Source organism: Diorhabda carinulata, chromosome 8 (genome assembly GCF_026250575.1).
Source record: "Diorhabda carinulata isolate Delta chromosome 8, icDioCari1.1, whole genome shotgun sequence".
In the NCBI taxonomy this organism is placed as follows: domain Eukaryota; kingdom Metazoa; phylum Arthropoda; class Insecta; order Coleoptera; family Chrysomelidae; genus Diorhabda; species Diorhabda carinulata.
In genome coordinates, this window is record NC_079467.1 from 14,879,844 (window position 1) to 14,906,779 (window position 26,936).

Consider the following 26,936-nt stretch of genomic DNA (forward strand, 5'->3'; position numbering starts at 1 on the left):
CAAAAATCAGCTCACATTTTTTAACCCAGAGATGTTCCTCCTTCTCTACACTCCATAGCAACGTATTTCGTTGAATACGTTTATGTATCTGTAGTTCTTTATGAAACTGATAATCAGGAAATAAAAATAAAAAATAATATTTTTCACTAAATTATATTTTATACTTACAACTTACAATTTTCTTCGCGTTTATAAATAAAACAATTAAACGAGAAGGAAAACGATAAATTAAACACAAACTTGACTCGTTTTACCAAAAAATCGCCCATTTATAAAAATAATTTCTCTTGTGAAAAATCCGGTTCAATTTTTACTTATTAGTTAAAATTCAAAAATCTTTCGCACCGACGATATTTCATAGGCCATTTACTAATATATTTTTCTACATAGAAAAGTTACTTTTTTAATAATCATAAAAATTCATACAAATATACATAAATCAATATTTTACCACCATGTCAGCGCACAATTTGAAAGCAAATACAGAAAGTAATTGGTTTACAAATGGATGCCTTTGATATACAGTGTTTCAATATTATGACAAAGGCAAATACCTCAACATTATACCAAATGTGTATTTATTGTCCTAATTAATAATAGAAATAAAAATATCTCATAAAATCTTTAATACAACAAGCTGAGTGTCAGATTAGTTACACATTCCAGTACAAATCAGTGATTGTTTGAAAACTTATTTTTCCCACTGAGAAAACAAATATTTCATTCAGTATCCAAACAAACTCTTGACAGTGCTACAATTATTCTAACCACGTCTCCTGTCCAGCAAATCAATACTTGAAATCTAATGCGCAGGAGGTGTAAATCCATTGTAATGATTAGTTTTTGCTTTTTGCAAGTCTTCAAATTTTAAAATATGTCTCCTTCACAACAGATTGAATCTACCACCCACTCTGTTCATTTTATCTTGAACCAGTTCGATGGGATCCACTATACAATTAGCTTCAAACTAGTTGCTAGTCATAATTCCATTATCAACTCAATTATTGACTATAGACATGTAGTGAAAACTAATTCTAACTAGATAAAACCTATTCGTCATGTAAGTTACTTAATTTAGCAAAGTAAATAGCCCATGAAAAAATGATGTAAGGATACATATCAATTCTAAGAATTATTGACTAAATGTACAAAATTGGGATTCGGAAAACATGTACACTTCTGGCATAATAGAAATAGTTAAAATACAGGTATCTTTATATAACATATATACTTAAATCGGTGATATAACGTTAATTCTACCTAGAAGAAAAATATACTATTCTCTAATTATCGAAAAATTTTCAATAAATAAAAATAAAAAAGCATATCTTTTCAACACTTCCAAAGAATAACATCACAAAATCAGTGGAGAAAGAGAAGCTGCGAAAAAAAAAATAGTTATTGGGCGACAGTTACGGTATTACAGTAGAAGTCCATTAGTCCGGCATGCCCGATAGTCCGGCATCGCTCCGGAAAATTGTAAAAATTTTGGTTTTCTCCAAAAGTGTGTCTTTAAGGCCTAGACCGCACTACGGTTAAACCGATTTTAAAACTGTGATTTGCTACAAAATGCTCGCGGGTAAAAACCGCTGCAAAATTTGTAATCTATAGATCTTGGTTGACGCGCACGCACTGGCGTAAACGCAGGCGGTTTTTTGGTCAGTATTCGGTAGACCGTCTTGCAGAGCAGAACGTTGGCGCGCAATTTCAACCATGTCATCCATCGAGTCGGAGTCTGTAGAACCAGAATATGAAAGTTTATCTCAAAAAATCATCGTGGAAGTGCAGAAAAGACCAGCTTTGTACGACACTTCTTTGCGTCAATATAGCGATAGAAATATCAAAAATAAACTTTGGGAGGAAGTGTTCCAACACGTAGTAAATAATTGGATGACTGTCGGAGGCTGAGAGAAGAAAAAAGGTAAGTTTATTTTATTAGTGTTTATTTATTTCAAGATTATATGTATATGTATATAAATATTTAAAAACTCAAACTGTTGTCGAACTCTTAAGATCGAAAGCGACTTAGTAGGTACGAAATGAGGCGTAGAATTCCAAAACCAGCCAAGTCCAATTCGAAGATTTTTTTTTATTTATTTTTTTTTAATAGTTTTTCTATTAGATTATCATTAGGTGGAAGGATTTCTTCCAAAAGCGGTTAAATCATATTGAAAATTGCCCTACAAAAATAAGGTCTGTTCCAAATCCAGCCAGATCCAGAACCAAACTTTGCCTCGTGTCCCTGATCAAAGTGCCTATTACAGCCGACAATTTTACAATAGTTCAGGGAAGCTCAAGGGACAAGCAAACGAAACAAAATGTTTTTATATATCATTGGGATGAAGTTGAACACCGGAAAAGCTCCAATGAAATTGCTTCCGCGGTATATGACTACCTTGTCAATTTTTCAAATATTCATGATCCACATGTGAGTACGGTTAAAATTTTTTGTGATGGTTGTGGGGGACAAAATAAAAATTCTGTTCTAATCGGAATGCTATCCTTTTGGCTACTGATGATAGCCAACCACAATGTAAAAGAGGTAGAGATCGTATTCCCTGTAGTAGGACATTCGTTTTTACCGTCCGACCGTGTATTTGGTAGGCTCGAAAAAGAAATCAAACAAAAAAGTGTAATAATAGATCCTGAGGAGTACGTCAACATTTTTTCAAACCAAGGAACCACGATTAATCTCAGCCCAAAAGTGTACGATTGGAAGAAGGCTCTATCCAACAACATTAAGCCTCCTGGACAGTGGCATTTTTCATTTGCCAAAGCAAAAAGATTTGTTTTACGGAGGAACAAGTCCCATTCAAATGTTTTGATAAAGGGGGAAGCCTATTATAGAAATGATGTTGGTGTTTTCAAAGGTTTCACAAAAAAAACCAAAGTTTCCAAAACCTCGGTGAGAGAATAGAGAGTATTCCTCCGAAAAATAGATTAGTTTCAGAATTGAAGAAAATTGATGTTGACAATTTGTTAAAAAAACATTATGGACCAGACTGGGCAACTTTGCCGGAGCTGGATTATTATAAAAATGCGATTCACCAATAATCAATCACAAGAACAGAAAATTTCTGATGTAATAATTAATAATTTTGTATACTAAATTAATAAAAACTTATTTTTATTTATTATTTGTTTATGTTTGCAATACCCAATGTTCCATAGCTATGAAATATGGTGAAAATATAAATTGCAATAAATATATGAGTTAAAAAAATACATAATTAAATAAATAATATTTTTATGGGTTTCCAAAATCAGCTAACTCCAAAAAGAATTTGGCTGCCAGGCTTAGGTAAATTAATTTTTTTTTCTCGAAAATTTTGTATTGCTGTTAGAGGACTGGTATCTAAGTGGCAAAGAAAAAAAAGAAGAGATAACATCAGCTGTTCACTGATAACACAAAAATATGTGACCTTTATCAGCCAACTGTGAAAAATTTTTAAAAATGGACTTGGCTGGTTTTGGAATTCTACGCCTCAAATATGAATAGGTATTTCCAACTAACAATGCAAGTCGTGTTTTTGCAAAAATAAAATAGTCATTTTCGTTTTTCGGGTGGGATATTTTTAAATACTTTCATATTGCCAACTCAATGCGCCCGAAGGAGATGTAAAATAATCAGCATATAAGTTTCTTATATCCATAGCATTATTGCTAGAACGCGCACGGATTGAAGGAATGCGCTGCAACACTGAATCTTGAGAAGAGTCACTTAAAGCTGTTTGCCATCATGTTGTCTTACAAAATTGTGCAATATGCAACAAGCTTTAATAATGTGGTCGCAAAAATCTAATTTTACGTCTAATGGTCTGTGCATAATACGCCATTTATTTTCCATAATTCCAAATGCACATTCCACAGTCCTTCTGGCATAGGATAATCTATAGTTATAAACTCTTTCTTTTATGGATAAATTTTTATTTGGATATGGCCTCATTAAGTGTTCTGAAAGTGGGAAAGCTTCATCGCCTACGAAAACAAACAGAAGTGGGCCGGCTTCCTCATAATTAGGTAATGTTGCAGATACTGGTAAATGCATTTGATTGTTCAAAAATCTTTTGCCAAAATTCGAGTTTTTGATTACGCTTGAGTCACTATTCGATTCATATGCTCCAACATCTATAGCAGAAAAGCAATAGTCCGCATCAGCAATAGCTAATAGTATTAAAGAATAAAATTTTTTATAATTGAAAGCTTCTGATCCAATATTTTCTGGCATTTCTATTCGTACATGTTTTCCATCTATGGAACCAAGGCAATTAGGAAAATATGTTCTTTCAAAAAAAAAGTTTTGCTATATCTTCTTCGGTTTTTTCAGGCATATATGTAGGTTGCAAACATATCCACAAACACTTGCATGTGTGTTCAATTATTTCACTTAGTGTTGTTGTACCAATCAAATATTCAAAATACAGCGACTTCATACTGTTTCCACTAGCAAGATACCTGAAAAAAAATCTATTAATATATTTCATTTTTATTACAGGCAGTACAATACAAAAGAAATGGAAGGATATGCGCGATTGCTTTGCTAAAGAATTAGCTATGCAACGTGAGAAATCTGGTCAAGGTGCTATAAAAAAGAAGAAATATGTTCATTTTGATTCTCTGTTATTTTTGTTACCATCTTTACAAAAAAGGGAAACGAGCGGCAATATTCCATCTCCTTCACAAGATGATCCTAATGCTGACGAAATCGAAAATCTTCAGCCTACGAATAATAATCGGACCACGTCCTCTAAGAAGGCTTCCAAAAGTCAAAATAATAATGATGATTATGAACAAAAATTATTAAATTCTTTAAATACACATCAGAATACGTGCGAATATGATGAAGACATAAACTTTTCACAAATGATTGTACCAATGTTACGCAAACTTAATGATGATCAAAAACATTTTGCTAATATAGAAATTATAAATATTTTGCAGAAAGCCAAATCTTTCTGTCCATCCGAAACACCAATTTATTATTCAGGATCAAGGTCACATATGTTATTTACGCCTACGCCGTCTCCGCAACCATATCACACATATTCCCCTTCTTCATCTCCAACCATGCTGATACAATCGCCAGCTTCAACATCAGTGCCGTCCGCACATTCAATAACAAATAGATCAAGATCACATGTGTCATCAACGCCAACGCCATCTCCGCAATCATATACATATTCCCCTTCTCCATCTCCAACCTTACCGATACAGTCATTAATTTCAATACCGGTGCCGGCTATTTCCTCAGCAAGAAAAAAGCCATAGATCATCCAACAAGAGATAATATCGACTGGGCAACAGACATATGCACAGATTGTTGAAGGACCTACAACACAAACTATCTATTTGCCGCTTACTTCTGCCCCACCAACATCACAAGCACACGTGAATTCCTTTCAACAACTTAGTTAGCCACAATATGTACAAATTAATGAACAAGAAATTTCAGTTGCCAATTATCTGTCGCAATTTCAGGAACAATAATTTTGTTATGTTTTTTTAATAATAAAAATACCTAAAGTACATTAGAAATGTCTATTTTTCTCACTTACCTCAAAGTAACAGACAGGCGCTACTCTGGTGAAATACATTTGCGAAATTTTGTATCCATGAAGGTGATGTACGGACACACAATTTGTAAAATCTTATCGAACTTGGCTACTGACATCCTATAGTAATTAAAAAATTTATCAGGATGGTCTCTTAAGCTTTGATACTTCTTATGAAAGACACCTTTCTCAAATCTACGCCCAGTAAGTGGAAGGATCCAATATTTTCGAAATTTGCGTTGACGTCTTCTTTTTCTATTTCTTATTATCAGAGCAACAACACATACTGCTACCTTGAAATCCATCTTCAAACTGCGGGTCGTTTAGCGATTTTTTATCGTGGTGTGTGCGTCTCAAGCGGTTTCGCGGTTGTAGCGATTAACCGCTTGCTGAAAAAGATCGTAGTGCGGCCTCAGCCTAAAGCAAATAAAACCGCTCGAGAGCTATTCGAAAGTTTTCGGGGTAGTTCGAGATCATCCGGAAGCGCTCGGTATTGTTCGGAAACAATTAGCATCCGGCTAGTCTCAGCTGTCACAACAAATTCAGGTGCAGTGCGGCTCCGTTAATCAATCACGAAGCGACTTCGCCATTTTTTTGTGCGTTGTTGTTTTGTGTCCTTTCACATCGCAGTAAAAGTAACTTTTGAAACTGTTTATAAAAAAAGTGATTTTCGTTCAAACTGTACAGTGACCATGTTTTCAAAACCTAAGCCTTCGAGTTCAAAAGGAGAGAAAAGAAAACACGTAACACTGACTCTCAATCAGAAACTATAAATCATCAAACCGCTAGAAAAACGCGAGAATAGAAACGTTTTAATGAATGAGTTTAATATTGGCTCATCAACTATTTTTGACATTAAAACACAACAAGATGAACTAATGAAGTTTGCTTCTCAATCGGTAACAACTGAAAAATTGGCTTCTAGACAAACATTAAAAAAAAACAAAGCTGAAACAGCTAGATAGTGTATTGTTCAAATGGTTTAGTGCAGTACGTTCTGAAGGAAATCCAGTAACAGGGCCAATGATTGTTGAAAAGGCCAGGATTTAGGAGTTGCTGAAAGTATATTGTAATTATTCTGATGGTTGGCTCAGAAACTTTAAGTTTCGGCATGGAATTCAAAGACTTGATGTAACTGGAGAAACCCTTTCAGCAAACCAAAACTCTGCAGAAAAATACAAATACGAGTTTGAGAAAATCGTGGCTGATAATGATTTAACACCTAAACAGATTTACAATGCTGATGAAACAGGGCTATTGTGGCGATGTTTACCAACATCTACACTAGCTGGGGGAGGAGAAAAAGCAGCCAAGGGTTTAAAAAAAAACAAAGACAGATTAACCGTTTTGCTATGTGCTAATGCGTCTGGAAACCACCGAGTGACCCCTTTTGTGATAGGTAAATCTGCAAAACCCAGTGCTTTTAAGAATGTTACACACTTGCCTAACCAATACGATGCTCAATCAAATGCGTGGATAACTGCCGCCCTCTTTAAAGACTGCTTTTTTCGCTACTTTGTGCCTGAGGTCAAGGAATCCTTCAAAAGCCTTGGTCTACCAGAACATACTAAAGCCATCCTTCTTTTGGACAATTGCAAATCCCATCCGCCAGTAGATGAGTTAGTTTCTGGAAATATTGTTGCTACTCTGCTCCCACCTAACGTAACATCTTTGATTCAACCCATGGACCAAGGGGTTATTCAAAATTTTAAATGCTTTTATAGATGGTCTTTTATTCGAGGCCTGTTAAATGCCGACTGTGACGTGACTGATTTTCAAAAAAAGTTTACAGTAAAAGATGCCGTCTATGCTATTGCACAGTCTTGGAACCAGGTAAAAAATACAACACTCCAAAAATGCTGGAGAAAACTTTGGCCAGCTGCAGACGCTCTGACCAAAGTTTTGAATGTCGTTAGAAGTACTGATAATCCCTTGAAAAACCTGCCTGAAGATGAGGTAGAGGAGTGGCTTTTAATCGACGAGAATGAGCCTGTTGAACAAGAACTAACCGATGAGGACATTATGAACATAGTAGTAAACCCTCAGTTTACTCAAAATTTTGAAGAAAATGACTCAGATGCCGAAACGGAAGAAAAGGAAAAAATCAGCTGGGCAGAAGCTGCAGAATCACTAAATAAATTTATCTCTTTTGCTGAGGCTAGTACTGGCTACAGTGCTTTAGAAATTATTGATTTCCATATCATTAGAAATAAATTTTATACTAAACACCAAAAGTCAAGAAAACAAAAAGACATTCGTGACTTTTTTAAATCTAAGTGAAATATGTTTTACAGTATGTGTACATACATTATATGAAATGTAAAATAAACTTTGTTGTATGTATTTGCATACTGTATTTATTAACCTAATTGTGCTTATAATTACCGGTCGATAGACCGGAATTTTCGGTAGTCCGGCACAGAGACGGTCTCGAACTTAAAATAGACTCTAATTTGGACGTATGGTATAAATTTTTAATTTATATTATATTTTTATAACTTTATCATTACTTTACAAAAATAACAACTAAAGATTCTCCAGGTATTCGTTAATTTTCCAGATGAAACAATAATTATTAGTATTCAAATACAACAATTGAATTTCTCATTAGGCGCTGAAGAGGATGACTTGGTGAAAGAAATGCGCGTCGGTTAATGTAAAGTGTAGCGGTAATAGGTATCATGAACGTTTTCAGAAATGCTAACTTAGAAATGAGTCAATGGACCTAAAGTAAGGTAAAGGGACCTTTTTACATAAGTAATCCCATCTCATCCCAAGAAAAAAACAAATACATGAAGATAGCAAAACAAGATGAAAGAGGAATGAACCACCTAAAGACACAGACATACGTATTTGAAACTGTATCATCGTCGTCATTATCTAGGAATAACAATAAGATAAACGTCTAAAGAAATAATAAGAGAGAGAATAGAAAAATATTAGTAAAAAGAACAAAATATATAAAACATTAATAAGACTATTGATAGCGTACGCCATTGAAACAACTGTCATAAATAATAACTAAGAAGACCTGAAGATAATCGAGAAGAAAATAATGAGAACTATACTTGGACCACATATTATAGGAGATGAAGAGAGAAGATTGAAGAAAAATGGAGAAATAGAAGAACTGGGAGGAAAAAATATAATAAGGTATGTAGAAGCACCAAGACTAAATTGGTCAGGATATAATGAGAAGGAAACCTACAGAAAAGATAACACAATGGATCTTTGACCAAGAGGCAGAGGCAGACCAAGAAATACCTGGGGAAACCAAATTGAAAAAGATACTAGAATCCTAGGAATAGTAGACTGGAAAGCCAAATCCAAAAACAGAAAAGAATTGAGATTTGAGAATGTAGGTGCCCCAAGCGCTAGCCATAATCTAAGAGATTAAACGGCATGATGATGAATCCCATTTAGATAATAGTGAAGAAAGTACAGCAATATACATTTTCAAACTTAAAATTAAGTAAGAATCAGAATCAATTGAACTATAGGTAGGAAAAATCTCATCAGGAAAGCAACAAACCATGATAGATTTGTCTAGTGACAAAGAAGTAGTAATAGAGTATAAAATTGGACATACAATATAAACTTGTGGGACTGTGCGAGAAAACGTGTGAGCAAAATTGTAGCTGATTTCCATAAAGCACAACCAAAGATAACGAAGACAATGTTTGGTATGTTTCAATACAGAAATCACACATTTTCAAAGCTACAATCAATTATTAAACCTTTACTTAAAGCAACAGATGTCTTTTAAAAAACTAAGACATTTTTCACTGCCACACCAACGTGAACTTAAATTTACCTGTGGTCATTGGAGATGATAAGTTGGTTTAGGAAATGTCAAATAATGTGGGGTGTAAGGTGCTGGACATATTGGATAAAATTGTGTCCAAAAGTATATTCTATAATATATTCATAAAAAAGTTATCTTTTTGGTTACCTTGAAACCCATGTTGTATACTAATATGCTGTTTACATTGTTCTAAACAAAACATAACGTTATGTAGAAAATTTTTGATGATTCTCATTAGAACAGTAATTTCAACTTGAAAAAAAGGTTCATGATAAAAAATGTCCAGAAGTGCCGATTTTTCGAACCGCTTTCATAATAAGTAGATAGAAAATCCTTATTCTTAACTTTTAATTAAAAATTAAATGATTCTAATTGCAAAAGAAAAGCACTGAAGAGTCCTGATGATTTTCATCTTGTGGAGATCACACACTCTGTAGTTTTGTCTTATATACACACACTCACTTGTCGAGATCCACTTTCATTCTTTCCCTTAGCCTTTTTGCTGGTGGCTCATCGATATCTTCTTCTAGACCAGGTAGTTGAATTTTTGTCTCAGATGCTTCCGAGGGCTGCAAAATAAATAGTAATGATTATTATCTAAAGCGAAGTGGTCATGAAAACCAAATATTTGTTTTTCTTTACTTCGATGCAGTTTATATTTCATTTTTCAATAATACAATTTTACACAGTGTCTGCCAAACTCTTGAAATAACTTCCTTTTAAGAAATCATGAAAAATGTATAACAAATGTAGTTATTTGCTTCAAATTATTACATAACACACCAGTTGCATTAGTGTTTCTAAATTATGGATTCTTATCAAGGTTTTTTTTTAAATATCTTCTTTGTTTCAAGCAACAGTTAGTTAGAAGTTGCACTATATATAAAAATAATGATCTTAAAATGGAGAGTAAAAAAAGGATTCATTTTTGTAATGCTTTATCACAGAACGTACTAATAATTCAAAAGTTTGTGAGTCACCATACGCTTAAAATAAAATAATAAATGGGCAATAATAAAAATTACAGTATGACTAAAGTGTTTTTAATTTACCACTACCATTATGCAAATGATGCCACTTTTAGCAGATTGAATATAATGCTAAAAGGAAAGTATATAATATAAAGTATATATATAATATATATATATACTGTGACTCATTAAGAATGTCCAATCTCTGAATTGTAGATTCTAGACCTCAAAATATGATGATTCTGCTCAACATGTCTTATGCAAATATTGCTAGTTTCCGAGAAAATTTAAATTTTGATTTTCGCAATAATTTTTTGTTTTCACATTTTCTCTTTGAAAATTGGCAATTTTACGTTTTTTTTTTTGGCATGAGGAATCATTACTTCTCTTCCACAACTGCGACAGAAAAAGAAGAAGCTGCGGATGTAATTCAAAATAATAGACAAGGATTATTTTATATTAAGAGATCTTTACGAAAGCGGATCATAAAGTGTATTGAAGTAAATGGTGGGCATTTTGAGCATTTGCTTTGAAGTTTTTTATTTTTGTTTACAAATTTGTTATTGTTACATATATAGGAATAATAAAAATTTTTTATGAAAAAATTAAAATTTATTGAACTTTTTAGAAGCGAATAACTCGATAACCAATTGAGTTACACGAATCAAAGAAGAGTAACTTTTTTTTGTAGAATTTAACGCTTTTTAATATTTTTTTATTATTTTAGTTGTAGGTTTAGCCCAAAAAAAGTTTACTTCGATTTAATTAACACAAACAAGTGTAACTAGCGCCCTCTATTAGCAATGTTAAATTAGAGTGCAAATTATGGTTCCTCATGCCAAAAAACGTAAAATTGCCAATTTTCATAGAGAAATTGTGAAAACAAAAAATTATTGCGAAAATCAAAATTTAAATTTAAACTTTGAACACCCGGTATCTCAGAAACTAGCAATATTTGCATAAGACATGTTGAGCAGAATTATTATATATATATATATATATATATATATATATATATATATATATATATATATATATATATATATATGCAAATATTATTTTTAACGCAAATCACAATTTTAAATACATAAATAAAAACATAAGTATGGAAAACAATTTTCATTTTCATAGGAGTGAACTACCATAGTTTTAATAATTATGAGAACTGATTTTTTAGATATTTATAATACAATATCAAAGCCGTTCTCTTCCCCCAAAATTCTTAGACGAGTTATATTTCATAGTGGAATATAATTTTAGCCTCGGCTAATTCTATGTACTTTAGTGGAATAATATCAATAAATGTTCATTCTCTTCAACATGATGTTGTCACTCTTAAAAATATAAACTATATAAAATTAGAGTTCACTTCACTGGTTGCCCAATGTTATATGAAATGATGGCCTTTTTTGGAGATGACCACAGAACTTTTTTTATAAATCTACATGCCATAGTGACAGTTCGTTAACAAGCGAATTTTTTGTATATAAGGCAGAAATAGGGCACGGCTTTTTTTTAAGATAAAGTTAATTTATGTTCGAACATAATGTAAAAATATAAAAATATAATAGAATAAAAACATTTTCAAACACTGAAAATAATAAACAATGAGAGGTAGAAAATATGATCTAGAAACAATAAAAGTATCATGCATCAAAATTGCATATTATTTACAAACTACTTATCGTTATACAAGACAATGTATAAAGATTTTATAAGCTTCTGAGTTGAAATGATGGATTATTGGAACTACACTTTTCAAAACTGTCCCGAACAACTTAGTTACCACTTTAAGTAAATTAACCACGTCGGTAAATTGATCACCAAACTAAGGTTTGTTTCGGAACTCACTTATAGTTGCATCTAATTCAGCCAACAAAATTATATTCAAAGAAATATGTCATACTTTCATTATGTCAGCATTCAAATGCCGTACAAAATTTCACACAATTCATAATTTTTCACAATATGTACCAGCTTTTTCGTCACATTTTTATTGTGCCTCAGTATATTTAACCTAACCAAAATATTACTAATAGAACATATTTCATGCAAATATGAATATGGATAAAAACAATATATTTTTTGGTTAAAATATCAAACCCAATCATTGGCATAGCTTTACATAACATTCTTATTTACTTGGCACTTAACCAATGTATTAAGCGTTGTACTGTACTCAATGCAACGAATCTCCCCAATTAAACACGCTCCTGTTTTAGACTACCGGTATTGCAACGTGAGACGTCGAAAGTCAAAGAAGAGCGCGCAGAACTTAACTGAATTGTTTAACAAAGTATTATAAGGCGACTGCTGCGAGTATTGAAAATTTTCTGTTGGTTAAGTAATAGAAAATGTTTAATTTAGATTATTTAAATGATAGTTATCATTGTTTCAGTTCTTATTTTTTTAAGCTTTGCAGATACTGAACCCCTCCTATAAAATAAACAACTCATTTAAATTCAACTAAACCATTACTGAACAAGGCGAAATATGGAATTTTTTACATGTAGTAAGTTATTACCATAGTTTCTGAATTTTGTCTATTAGCTAAAAAACCATTTGTTAGCTATTTCGAGCCAGATCAAGTGAAGGTTTCAAAATATGAACGTCTATTCCACTTAAACTGAAATTGAACGATTATTTTGACTGTATTTGACTAAATTTGGCATTGAAATTTATTGATAGGATGCTTTGAGTGGCATATAAAATAAATTTAAATAACATCAATATGAGTTTTATATAAACATACCTGAGCATCAATTCCATCAACATCCGCAAGCTAGATGTGAAAATATTATCAACTTAAAACTGTCTCCTTAAGACAATCATTTTCTAAATTTACTAATTCAGTCATTAATGTAATTAAAATAATAGTTGTTGCTCATATTACAGATGATGTTATAAAATTATTGGAAGGAGATACATGGTTATATGGATGCAGTAAAAAAAGTCAAAATATAAATTTCTTTTGCAATTATTAAAGGAAACAACTTATAAAAATGATAGAAAAAGAAAGCGTATTGATAAAAGAAGATGTTTTTTTTAAGTATAAAATAGGTTTTCCGCTAAACATCCCAATATACTTACCAGCACTAAAAGTAAAGAAAGGTAGAATCACTAATAAAAATTATCTAATTATTTGACAAACATTATTTTGTTGAACAATCCTACAAATATATTTATATATTTATTTTTTCTACCTTTCCAATATATTCTATAATAAGTAGTCACTCCTAAGAAAATAATTGATTGAAAATTGAAAATATGAAACACTTACTTGAACATCTGTACCAAGAGGACCACAACCTTCCGGTTTTTTAGGTTTAGGTTTTTTCTGCCTTTCGGTATTGAGCATATTTAGGGTAATGCCGGTTTTCAAATTAGGTTGATATTGGAGTTCTGGAGGGAGAAAAACCCTGGTATTGAAGAAATCCGGTTGTGGTACAAAATACATCAATGGAATGCGCGTCTCACTTATAAAATCTTTGATGTCGTAGTTTGTTGATCGGGTAAGTAGGAGGCCGGATGCTAGGTCACAAAGGGCCCATATTTTCTAGATTCGAAACATTTCATTAAAATTATCCTCAACAAATATTGTTGATATATAAAAAAGTATTCACAGAAACAATGCCACAAATTAAAAACATTATACATATATAGTGTTTACAAAAAATAAAAACAGTTATAGAAGCTTAAATTTTAGAACATATCGCTCAACAGCTTTTATGGATGATAGAGTATTTTTTGGTCCATTCATACTTTCCTAAAATTTCTGGATGGTCTGAGTATTCAGACTGACATACTACTACTAGATCTTTACCATTTAAGCACCAAAAATTGACCAGAAACCACCAAAATCTAAATTTTCAAAGCAACCAAATATCCAATTATTACATCGACCTCAAAACATTTCTGATTATTAAGCCCCAACAAATCGATACAATTTTACTAAGAATTTAATAGAATAATACTAGAACATCAAAATATAGATATGGATGTGAAAATGAAAATAAGATAAGAGTACCAACTGCAACATAAACAACAGAAAATTGGACAATCAAGAGGAAATATGAAACATAACTAATGACAATAAAAACGGAATACCAGAAAAAAATAGCGGGAAAACTAAGTGAGATAAGCCCATTTTCAAGGAGAAGGAAGGCATATATAAACGCACCTATCCTTAATGGAGCTAAATTAATACTTTCCAATGAGGCAAAATATCTAGGAGTCATCGAGGAAAAAACACTTACTTGGAACAATCACCTCGAGAAGGTAATTGCAAAAGCCACTGCGGCTATATGGAGTTGTCGCAAGCTTGTTGGTAAGACATGGGGACTAAAGCCTAAAATGGTATTCTGGATATACCAAACAGTAATCAAACACATGATCTCATATGTAGCTCTTGTTTGGTGGTCGAAAACTGAACAAAAAACCTCTCAGAAAAAAACTGAACAAGATTCAAAGGCTAATCTGTCTAGGTATTACAGGGGCAATGTCAACCTGCCCTACTACAGCCTTAGAGGCGTTACTGAATTTGCCTCCTCTTCACCTTTTACTGAAGAAATGGGCATTTAGCGACGCCCCCACTAATCAATACAGTCAAACTTAAGACAGGAAATCTGATAGGTCAACTAAGGAATCTAGAGCTAATGAAACAGAAAGCAGTGACAAACCAATGGACCAAATGCATGTTGGGCAAAGATACCCAATTGGATGACCACAAATCATGATACAACAAAAATATTCCATAAGCTCGAAATGTATCTCTCTGGTATACACAGTCAGAAGCTAGCGCAAGAAGCTGGACTGTGCATTTCTGGACCAAAATGCTAACCATACCTCTAGGAACATCACTCACTATTTTTCAGGTGAACCTCTCTAAAATGCACATATACATTCTCTCAGATAGCCAAGCAGCCTTGAAGATCCTGAAATCTATTGAGTGCACATCCAAACTAGTGTGGAAGTTTAAACAAACTCTAAAAGCACTAGCTAACACAAATAAAGTAACCCTAATGTAGCTTCAGGCCACCAGGGTATACCTGGAAATGAGAGAGCTAAAAAAGGGGCAAATGCCACATCAATAGTGAACTGAACGAATGGCAAAAGAATCATATGGAATCTTACTGGAGAAACACTTCAGGCCCAAGACAATCCAAAAAAATACATGACCATATCAGATAAGAAGACTGAAGAACTTCTCGTGATGACTGGTGGTCGGTTGGTTACTGTCCCATCCCACCTTAAGATGATGGGTATGACAAAGGACGACAGATGCATATTTTGCGAGCAAGCCATGGAAACGGCACAGCATATACTCTGCGAGTGTCCTGCATATTTCGAGAAAAGGCTTAAGTACCTTGAAGGAATGGTACTAACACTTTGGCAAGTGGGAAACAAAAACCCCAAAAAATAGCCTCCTTTGGGAGGAGTCTACGTATTAAGGAAGCAGAGCAATGTGATGTAGTCTTGTACAAAATATCTTCTAGGTATAAAGATGTAAAGCCAAAATGACTCCCAAAACAATCTACAAGTGGGAACAGATAAAGATTTAGAAAAGTAATGAACTAAGAATATTATAGAAGACTGAGATATAAACGGGTATAAGAGAGACCAAAGATAAATGAAAAGCTATAAGAAATCCAACAATTTTGTCAACTTTAAAAATGCTAGAAGCATCCTATGTTATGAAAAAAGTAATTTTGACAATTTTGACATAACTTAGAGACAACTTTTTGCTAATGATAAATACTTACATAATTAATAGAGTCATCATCAGGCCTAACAGCATCTTTATGATTTTTCATTTTTTCTATCAAATTTTTGTAAAATCCATAACTAAAGTAATCACTTTTAACTAGTGGTTCTAAAATGAACCAAAGACACTGTTTCGCTTTCATGAGTTCTTGTACATCATCCCATTTGGTTAAATGTGGATCATGTGCCAAAATTGGTACAGCAAAAACGAGCATATAATCTGGCAATATATGAGGCAGTTGACTTAGTGCTTTATCTGCTTGTCCTGTACCCATTGTCAATGTTTTTACATAGTCCCTACGTCTATTAATGTCAGCAATCATGTAATTCCTGATGGTCGTTCGTAGACGGTTTTCTGGTTCTCTTCCGGCGAGTGCATAATAACCCATAAAATCCAAAGGCAGACATTTGTTTGGCAATCCTTTATTTAAACCTAAAACAAAAATTAAAATATTCAAGTTTATTTCTGTAAACTGTACAGTTTAGTATCAATAGTAATAAACGTTTTGTATAATTCAGTTAGTGCAAATAAAACGTAATTAATATAATATTGTTATCAACTCGTCCACTGATATAGAGCTTGAGGCCGGTCCTGTTTTATTATGTTATTTGATGCTAAAGTTTTTTGAATGAACCTATTTACATTATGTTTTTTATGTGATGGCTATTTTTTGTATTGTTTTTGTAATCTGTTTACATTAGCTTATTGCAGTTTTTAAAGAAACAATTTATAAGAAGGCCTTGTTTGTTTGCGCCAAACTAGAGATTTCGAGTAATTGAAAATTCTGGATTGTGATAATACTATTTTATTGAATCAGTCAATAATTTGATGTCATAGTGAATCAGTCAGTGTATTTGAATAAATATTTTCAAATGTTACAACACATGAAAGCACATACTTACAGAAAAACGTACAGCTGAAGTTGTAAATAACTGATATAAATACTTAAAATGTTCAATTATTGGTATCACAGTAACTTAGATATACATTAGTGGGGAAAAAACATGCGCAAGTGACGGTAAGATTGTAATGAATCAAAGATGTATAATTTTTGGTGGGTTTTGGTTGTCGTCATCTTCATTACCCCAATTAATTAATTTATTAAGTATATATACATAAAATACTAATTCTTGAAACATACACGAAATAACAAGGAATATGGTGACAAATTATGAGAAAATCAGAGGATATAAGGTCAGAAATCAACTGGAACCTATTTGAAAAATTGTAGTACCTTCAATTTGCGGATGACATGTTTATTAACAACAAATAGAAATCACATGCAAGGGAAAACTAAACACACTAAACAATAAGTCAACATCAGTGGGACTAAATATAAACCGCAAAAAACAAACATATAAAAAAAAATGGCAAAACCGAAACAAAAAGGAAGATTTAAAAGGAAGGAAGAATTATGCTATTTAGGCAGCATAGTAAGTACAAATAGAGGTACTGAAAATGACATCAAAAGAAGAATGGACCTGGCACAAAAAAGGCTTTCAAGTCACTGTATAAAATATGGCCTTCAGCAAGTATTTCAAGACCAAAACTAAGACTGTTTCAGACCAATGTAAAATCTGTTTCTTTATAAGAGGCTGAAACTTGTAAACATAATAAAATGTTCCAGAAAATTCGATAATTTATTAACAGATGCATAAGAGTTGTATGTAACTTTTTTTTACCTAACATGATAAATAATAAACACCTTTGGAACATAACTGAAGAAGAGAAAATAGACATAACGATTACGAAGCGGAAATAGATATACACTACTACATATACTATATATATATACATTACATTATAATACAATAGGACAAAGAAAATGGACAAGCATGAAGAAGAACTTGCAACAGATATAGAAAGAGGCTACAGAAATATCCAAAAAAATTAGGAAATGTAGAGCACTGGTCAACAAAATTGGACATTGGAAATACACAAAATGACACATGAGGATAGCGACCCCATTGTTCTACCACAGATTCTGAAATACTAAGAGTTGCACCACCGGGAACTGTATGACATTGATAATGGTGACGAATTGCTGCCTCAAATTGGGAGCTAATACTTCTTGGCATTCTGAGAAAAGTATAAACAAAAAACAATAAAGGCAAACTTTAACAAACAATATCAAATTTCACTTCAGTGACATGTTTTGTACTAATTAGTACCACTATCACAACACTCACAATTACACTGTGTCCCTTCGAGCCTCTCATAGTTCCCTGTTAATATTTGGTTTAAATGACAAGACAGTGTATTTGTGATTGTAGGTGAAGGAATAGTAAATAATGTGTTCTGTATGTGAAATTGTATTTCTAATATCAATTAATAAAACTTCATAATTCTCATGTGAAAAGCATTTGGATAATTCTAAAGCAGAACAAGTAGAGAAATTTTTATGACAAAAAAAGAATATTGAGTTGATAATTTACTAATTTCAAAATACCTACCTTTATGTAATTTAGTGGCAAATATTTCTCGAACTTGCTTAACTTCATCCGTCATAAGTTGAGATAAATTGTAGAATTGTTCGGCTGTGTACTGATCCCCGACGCCTTTTTGTTCACAAACTTTCAGCATTGCACAACCTGCAGCTAGTCTTAACCAAGACATTTCAGCTTTTGACAACCGTCCTGATTGTAAAAGATCACCTTTGTGTAATATAAATGCATTCAACATTCTGAAAGTTTTTTGAGCAGAAGCCGTATCTTGTTTAAGACCCAACAGCCACCTTGCCATTGCTTTCAAGCCTTCCACTTTGCATCTTGTTTCTTCAGGTAATTCGTCTTCAGAACACCAAGAATCACCGTCAGTGTCAACTTCTGTTTCTCGACCTTCCTTTACTAGAAGCTCTTTAACAATCTTCAAAAAAACAATGAATTAATTTTCAGTTTTACAATAAAAAGTGAAATATTACAATTCTGTTCAAACAAGCTAAGAACATAAAATCTTATTCCTAAAATTCTCTATCTATTAGAGTGCTTTAAAAAATTCGACTAATTTTCTTTATTAACTTTATCAAAAATGTTTCAATGAAAGTTTCAGCTTTATTGGTCTAATTGTGTACTAAATACAATTCACAAAGTACACAATATACACACATCATGTGAAATTCAACATATATCTTATTCTTCCACCTAACCACTTTCAGTTGCTTAAAAGTGCAAAAGAACTTCATACAGTCTCAACTATAATTGCATAAAATAAGTGCTAAATATTTAGTTACACAAAATTGCTCTGTACCAGAATTTTACCACACAATTTAAGGTCCTTGTGGAGAACGTTATAACCATTAACTACTTACAAGAAACTTCTTTGAAAAAGCGCATATTTATGCTAAGGCCTAGTTAACAGATTTTTATGTCTCACATGTACGTTATGTATTTTTTCAGGAAAACAAGTTTTTCCCTCAAATAAACAGGTGTCCAATGTTTGCACATAGGACAAAACTTCTATCCACATTATCTTAAAGTGTGAAGAAATGGGGACACGATAGATCTTTTGGTTCGCAGTTTATATAATACCCCAATACATACATATGTTCTGCAACTCAATTTGTTAATTTTGACAGAAATATAGTTATAATTTCTTAAAAATAAATTTACAACACACGTTTTGTGCATATTATAGTAGACAAAAATAGACGATACCAGAGATTCATAAACCTTTTTCCTCATCTTAAAATTAAGAATAGACCTGTTTATATACAAGAGTTTCATCTTAGCCTAGCTTTACTGCAAAAATAACTTTAAATGTTCTTTAAACCTTAAGTTCACATCTAGAATTAGTTCTTAGCAATTTGTTTGGATACCAACGTAGCGCTGTCCAACTTCAATTTTAAATTTTGTTGCTAAGTTTCCCCACGTCTCTGAGAACAAAACAGCAAAACTTAAAGTCTATTCAGATTATGCTTCTCATCAAGTCATCAGCATATGATCCAATGTGCGAGTAAGGGACACCGTCATGTATATCAAAAACATATAAGAGTAACGAAACTATTTAGCCAGCCTCAGATGAACTCTGAACCACAAAAATGACTAGATATTTCATCAAATCCCAGATATTGCAGGTTTGCACAAAGAACATCATAATACAACACATCAAATGTCTTAAAGTAATCCAAGAAAACGTATATGACTGCCTTCTCCTTATCCAGTGCTCTTACTATGGGAAAATGGGGAAAAAAGTAAGTCTCTTGTAAGTTTTCAATATTTTCAAAAGTTGTTCAAGATTAAAGCTGGATGAATTTTCATATTTTTTCAATTTTAATTGTTAAGTTGATAGTTGTGTCAAAAAATTGAGAAAATTGAAAATGTATCATCAATCCAACTTTAACCACGAAAATCTTTTTAGAAACTGAAAATATCACAAACTTATACAAATCCTTTTTTGTGGGGCGTCAAATTTCCAGTAAAAATCTATTTTGCTCATTCCAATTGGTTGTCTACAACAAGAACCATAAAAACCCAAAGTGCAAAAGAATTTTATCCCATGTTATTTAAATAGAAAATGCAAATTAAAAGGTGAAACTTTCACTGTATTTTTTTCCGCCATTTTCATTATTATAATTATTATAATTAGAAAAATGGCAAATCTAATATCTTCAACATATTTACATTTATGATTTAAGAAAAATATTACCTTTCTAGAGACTATATTCTTTATTTGCACCTTATATCGATCAGGTATATTGAAGGCGATATGTCCAAGGGTAACTATTGCAGTTCTGTAGTTGAGAGATTCAGGTGTAAGATTGTTTTTAATAGATTCCAAAATGCTAGAAAATAGAGTATCATACATATCCGGCATGTTCTTGTAGATACATTGTATTGCCCCTTTAGCTTGCTTGGGTGTTCCAGTTTGTGCAAACTCTTTACATATTGGTGCTAACTGATTCATGATTTCAGGAAATTGTTCAGCTAAAAATTAGTATTTCTGTGTCACTCACAATTTTAAATGTTATTGACAATTTATATAAAACCGTATAGAAATGAATGTTATTAGTTTCCTTATTGTGAGGCCAATATACCTTGTTTACCTAATAATATCCTACCATTTTAAATGTTTAGTTACGTTACTTTTTGACATTTATTGAAAACTCAGATTCTTGAGAATGGCTATATATTTAGTTAAAAAAACTAAAAATGAGAAAATTACCATTCTCAATATGTTTAGGGATGTTCTCAACAAAAGCTCAACATTTGATGTTAGAACAATAGTTTGAACATGACTGTTTGAATAATTTGAATATAATGACTATAAAAAAGATAAATGCAGACCCATTAGAGCGTCAAATAAGAAGCACATAACGAAGAGAATTTGTAATATGTAATGTACACTACCCATAATTAAATATTTCAAAGGAAATAATTATTTACATTAAGAGTCACCAGAGAAAATCTACCTCAAAACTAAGATTTAGAACTAAATGGGATCCCAACACAATGCTAGGAACAAATAAAAATGCCATCAAATGGTACAAGGACTGCTTCAAAGTAGCAAACAGAACTGAAATAGGAGGCACAAATATGAAAATGTGTACAGTTCAACTTAAAAAAGAAATTCTTCCAAATGGAAGATTATCATCTTGTCCAAAAGCCAAGCCTCTGGAACTCTAATCTACAATGTCATGATATCTAAGCTGGTTTGGGGATGTGTGGACAAGTTATATAAGCTAGGTAAGAAGATTTGAGCAGTAGACAGAAAATAGAGAAAATGCTAGAAAAAAGGTAGCTGGAGAAAGAATCAGTTCTTGGAAACAATCTACAAGGGTTAAGACAGGCAAGGATACTATGGGAAAACTATAACCAAATAAAAACTATTAACTTTAGTAATGACAATCTATAAAGATTATCAAGAGTTTGTCAGGTATTTACGCCTCTATGGACACCTGAAGATACTAGGTTAAGCAGATAAATAGATGAAACCTCTATCCATATTCTCTCAAAGTGTGCGAGACTACAGAGCTCTAGAGCATTACACCTGGAAGCATATGAAATAGAAGATCTTTGTCAGCTACAGCCATCCCATATTCTGAACTTTCTTTAAGGCATGGAATTATTAGTGCCACAGCATGAAAAAGGGACACAATAGATTCTTTAGTATGCAATATATATGACCCCTTAAATTACACATACTTACATTAATAGCAACAATAGATTTGTCGTTTACAGCCTACAAAAATTTTAATCAAAACAGTATGAAGATTATAGCGAAGATATGAATTTTATTTTTTTGTGAAAAATACTTGAAAAAAATATAAGTTCTCTCTTCCTAACATTCCTTAAAAGCAAATTTAAAATTGGTATAAAATAGTTGTCTTTGTCAATTCAGGGTTTGAATGGGCAGCAAAAAGAATTGACTTAAGTTGGAAGAAATTCATGGCCAAATGAAAAGATATAGATGAGAAATTACGAACAACATTGGTAAGGTATTGATAATAGTACAAAAATAGAAATATTTATTTATAATATTATTTTGGGAATAGCAACATTAAATATGAAATCAAGAACATCTTCAGGTTTGACAATAATTTCAATGTTGTTAATTTGATTTGTCTTTGCAAGATCATTTTCACGAAAAAATTACACAAACAAATTAATAATCTATCAAGAATATGATGGTATTTCCAAAATCATAATAATTATTTTGTAATATACTTACATAAACATTTATATTTTCCCAGGAAAGTGAATACAGATAGTACTAAAGGGGCAACATTCTCATCTTCTAACTTCAATAATCCTAGCAGTTGCTCCAAAACATCGCTATATTGAAAATGGGAGGGAAATACTACACTCAACATTACGAGCAACTTTATGCCCCTATCTCCAGCTGTCGCAGGGTTCAATCCAATTTCTTCTATACTATTTCCACCTTTTAAACAGTCCTCAACATATCCTACTAATAGTTTAATTGCTTCGTGGTCGATCATTACAGAACTTATTCGCTCAAGCAACATTTTAACTGTGTTGTAATATAAGTTTGTCATAACTGGTGGACCAAGTTTTCTTAATACTGCTGCTGTTGCTTCAGAACATTCTTTACAGCTCACAGACGGCTTCACTACTATATCAAATTGTTCCATCAGAAATTGATCTCTTTTTAGATGATTACTAAATTTTGTTAAATATTCATGAGCTTTAACTGGCTCTGGTAAACACCTGGATAAATTCTGTACTTTTATCGCCAATTCTTTCAAAACTTCATTTGAACCGTTTGCAAATCGCCTATGTAATTCCAAATATTCTTGAACCAATTTTCTGACACATAATTGGTTCTTCTGTAATTCTAAGAATGCTTTAGTTGCATGATCATCTACTGTGCCAAGAAGATGGTATAATTTCTTCATTCTCTCTGCAGCAGGAAGTTGATAAGGAACAAGACAAGTATTCAATAAACGTTCTACTAATAATCGATCTTCCATGCCGGCCATATAATAACCATGTAGAATTTTATCTTTAATCCAGGTGACAGCTTTTTTTGTTGCATTAGGTACATCGGGATCGCTGAGATGTTTTTTGTAAATGAGCGCTAGGCCAGACATGGCCTCTTTTCTTATTTTGAATTTTTTATCCAAAGTTCTTTCTTTAACAAATTCTAATAGATCTTCGGAATCTGACACAACTTGAAAATCGTTTTTCGCTGTTGTAACGATAGCCATTACTACTTGATACCGCACATTTTCTTCAGAGTCGTGTTGTCTCATTTTCAAAGTCTCTGTGATATCTTTTCTTAAACTAGGATGGTTTAGGAGAAAGTGCATAGAATATTGTACACATTTTGTTCTAATCGCAATAGAAATATCATTGAATCTTCCTAAAAATGCCCTCCATAATGCAGTGTGTCGACGCGCAAGCTCAGAGTCTTTTTCGCTGAACATTTTAGCTAAAAGGGCAACAGCAGCTAATCTGTCACTTTCCAGAGGACTTTTCAATTTACATTCTAGCTGTGGTAATACGGCTAATAAAATCTGAGGCCTTATATGATTTAATTCATAAATCAAATCATATACCTTACCACAAATTTGTAAATTTTTATCCTCTTTGCCCAAAATTAAAACATGATTGAAGAATGCTTGAATGTAAGGCTCAAGGGTATCCGAGGTTTTGATTATTAGCTCTTTGGCCAGAAAGTACGCATTTTTATGTTGCGTTTTATTAGGTTCAACTATATTTATTAAAATAATATCTAAAAGGTCATTGCTGACCATGTCACTTTCCGATATTAGAGGGCACAGTACATCTAACATGAAACTTTTAACTCGTCCAGAATGTTCATCATTGACAATTCGAAACATCAATTGAAAAAGAGCGCAGAATATTTCTTGGCAATCTTGAAGTTCAAAACACATGTTAAATGATTTCACATATGCCAAATTCTCCAGCAAATAAAAATATCTCTTAAAAGCAGCATCTTTGGGATCTTTCAGTCCAGATAACTGAGTAATCAAAAAGAGAAAAATTGTTTTCACTTGTTCAGGATCTTTATATGGTGCTTCAGGAGCATATACTCTCAAGACGTCTGCAATACAACATGCTATTAGTAATTGAACATCTCGTGAAGTGTGAGATAAAAACTGCTCTTCTGCAAGGTGAAGGGACAATGGAATGTATTGCTTATAAGCTCCATCGTCTTGTCCCATAGCTTGTAAAGTATGTGCGAGTGTTTTTAACCGACGGATTAATTCGTCTGTATTTAAGTCGTCACTGATTGGACGACATCCTGGAGGATACACTATTTCAGACATTTTGTTACCTAAAAAAATAATTCAATGTCAGATTTAATAATTCCCAAATTTCAAAAACTACAACTACCTAACCACTTTTATGATTCCATCCTAATTATTTGTGTGTTGTGTTGATTGAATGTTTTTATTAAATATTCTTATTTTTATGCTAGAATTTTATATCAAATTTTTTAAACGACAACGTTTTTGTACTTCTTACTAATACGTTATCAAAATATCACAATTATAATTAACAATGTGCACTTTTTAACTAAATCTTTAAAATCTATTATAAATTATTTCCAAAATAGCAGAATAGATTTTGTAATACATAGAATAAAGAACATATTATATGTATTAATTACATACTTGATACTACCAAAGCATGTAAGATGGATATCAATAAACAAATGGTTGAATTCAAATAACCTATAAATTAAAGATTCCAAAGACCAACAAATTATCTTTTGCCCACTTTATCACAGTAATAAAATGCCATTAAATAGTAAATTAAATTGCTGTCACTGTATATATAGGATTATCTTTCAATTTCATTGGATGGTGGACAAGTTGGACTAAAAACAGTTTTGATAATTCTGCGCCCGAAAATGATGAGCATATTTTTAGTTCACAAATCTATTTAGAAAATTTTTTATATTTTTCACTAAATATGCTGTTAATGTAATTAATAATTTAATGTCTTTCTGTAACCTCATTACTAAAACAATAATATCTGTAAGAAAATTTATAAACATTGTTATTATAGCCAAATATCAAGAAAAATTATTCCTTCTAGATGTAACATAAGGTTTTTATGCATGTTATGTGTCAGCAATTTAATATATAAATTTAGCAAACTGAAAAATTAGTGGATAATATCGATATCGATAAGAATGAACAAAATTTGATTAAATAATAGGATATATCTTGTATCATGAGTTTAGTATTGAGTATTTGTGCAACAGCCATAAATATTTAGAGTGACGATTATGAACAGTTTCTTGTTACAAATGTCATCCCTCATCAATAGGTCATCTGCTTACTTATAAAAAAAAATCACAGAACTTACAAAAACCCTTCAGATATTAACATTGACTTGTTTTGTTAAAGAAAACAAATATGGAAAGCTCATTACACACTCAAAATTATGTCAAAAGTAATGATTATCCTTATTAACATATCATAAATCATTTCCTAATGTCTAAGATCTGAATCCCCACTGTACCATTCATTAATAAGATCTAATAAATAATATTCCTTAAAGGCATCCCAAAAAATAGTAACAAATTATTCAAAATAACTTTATAGTTATTAGTACTTTGGGAACTGGAAATTATTTAATAAAAAAACTGACAAAACCAAAAAGCTGACAACCAAATAATTTCAATTATTAATTTAAAAAATTTACCTATATCATACCAGAATTACTATCTTAATTATGTAAATAGGTTGTTAACTAAGTAATTTTGATAATATAGGTATACTGTATTTTCTATTTTCATTATGCGACCTCAAAAATTAACATAATCCCTGGAAGTCGTTATAAAATAACAAACTCTCGTGGTTTACACATACAAATTAATATACATCAACCACATCTACAGGTACCTATTATCCAGATTTCAGTTGGTATATTCCAAACAATGTTTTTTCATTTATTCTATACCGCAAAGTAGAAATTACATTGATTGTATTGAAAATTATTTCTTTAAAAAGCAATTCCCAGGGATTACATACGAATACAACGAAATACTATGCAACATATATTTACCTGTCTACCAAATAACGTTGGATAATAAGATTGAGGTAGATCAGTCTTTGCACTTTAAAAAAGTTATAGATAGTATAAAACACAAGCTCATAACATAACTTATTTCAGTTATATTTTTCTGTTTATGAAAAATCGGTAATACTTTACCAAAATATCTCCATTTTCTAGATAAACAGGGACGCGCACAAAATAACAGAACTTACGAAATGCACTTCACTTATTAACATGAAGTTTGGGAGCTTTCTTCTTCTCTTTTTATAATTGTCAACACGGAAAGTGACATTTATAATTATTTTCTTTTTATTAAACTCGGATTGTATGTAACGCTCATATTATTAAGAA

At 31.9% G+C, this 26,936-nt stretch overlaps 3 protein-coding genes across 4 annotated transcripts; 2 read left to right on the plus strand and 1 right to left on the minus strand.

The window, feature by feature from the left end:
* Window positions 1-143: 143 nt before the first annotated feature.
* On the plus strand, window positions 144-6,540 carry LOC130897613 (serine/threonine-protein kinase pakG-like). The gene has a single exon (XM_057806547.1). It carries the CDS (start codon window positions 4,279-4,281, stop codon window positions 5,266-5,268), a length of 990 nt encoding a protein of 329 aa, XP_057662530.1. The 5' UTR covers window positions 144-4,278; the 3' UTR covers window positions 5,269-6,540.
* On the plus strand, window positions 6,245-7,832 carry LOC130897597 (jerky protein homolog). The gene is made up of 2 exons (XM_057806532.1): window positions 6,245-6,295; window positions 6,657-7,832. Exons 1-2 carry the CDS (start codon window positions 6,245-6,247, stop codon window positions 7,830-7,832), a joined length of 1,227 nt encoding a protein of 408 aa, XP_057662515.1.
* A 1,856-nt stretch (window positions 7,833-9,688) lies between these two features.
* Window positions 9,689-26,838, minus strand: LOC130897612 (sister chromatid cohesion protein PDS5 homolog B). 2 transcript variants are annotated; one of them, XM_057806545.1, is made up of 7 exons: window positions 26,595-26,838; window positions 22,759-24,852; window positions 20,737-21,014; window positions 18,546-18,957; window positions 16,091-16,524; window positions 13,609-13,884; window positions 9,689-9,926 (listed from the first exon to the last, which is right to left on the minus strand). In XM_057806545.1, the coding sequence occupies exons 2-7, from the start codon at window positions 24,842-24,844 to the stop codon at window positions 9,816-9,818; spliced, it is 3,597 nt and encodes a 1,198-aa protein (XP_057662528.1). In that variant the 5' UTR covers window positions 24,845-24,852; window positions 26,595-26,838; the 3' UTR covers window positions 9,689-9,815. The 2 variants fall into 2 exon arrangements, with proteins under 2 accessions (XP_057662528.1, XP_057662529.1); XM_057806546.1 differs by having other exon boundaries at window positions 26,742-26,822.
* Window positions 26,839-26,936: the final 98 nt, after the last annotated feature.

Bases quoted from the DNA above. Each gene is read 5' to 3' on its own strand.
- LOC130897613 (XM_057806547.1), top strand. From the start codon at position 4,279: ATGTTCTTTCAAAAAAAAAGTTTTGCTATATCTTCTTCGGTTTTTTCA.
- LOC130897612 (XM_057806545.1), bottom strand. From the start codon at position 24,844: ATGTCTGAAATAGTGTATCCTCCAGGATGTCGTCCAATCAGTGACGAC. The intron at 18,958-20,736 runs GTAATATTTTTC...GTTTTTTTGAAG, and splicing joins AGAATATAGTCTCTAGAAAG to ATTGTTAAAGAGCTTCTAGT. The intron at 13,885-16,090 runs GTAAGTATTTAT...TTTCGAATCTAG, and splicing joins ATGATGACTCTATTAATTAT to AAAATATGGGCCCTTTGTGA.
- LOC130897597 (XM_057806532.1), top strand. From the start codon at position 6,245: ATGTTTTCAAAACCTAAGCCTTCGAGTTCAAAAGGAGAGAAAAGAAAA. The intron at 6,296-6,656 runs GTAACACTGACT...AGAAACTTTAAG, and splicing joins AAGGAGAGAAAAGAAAACAC to TTTCGGCATGGAATTCAAAG.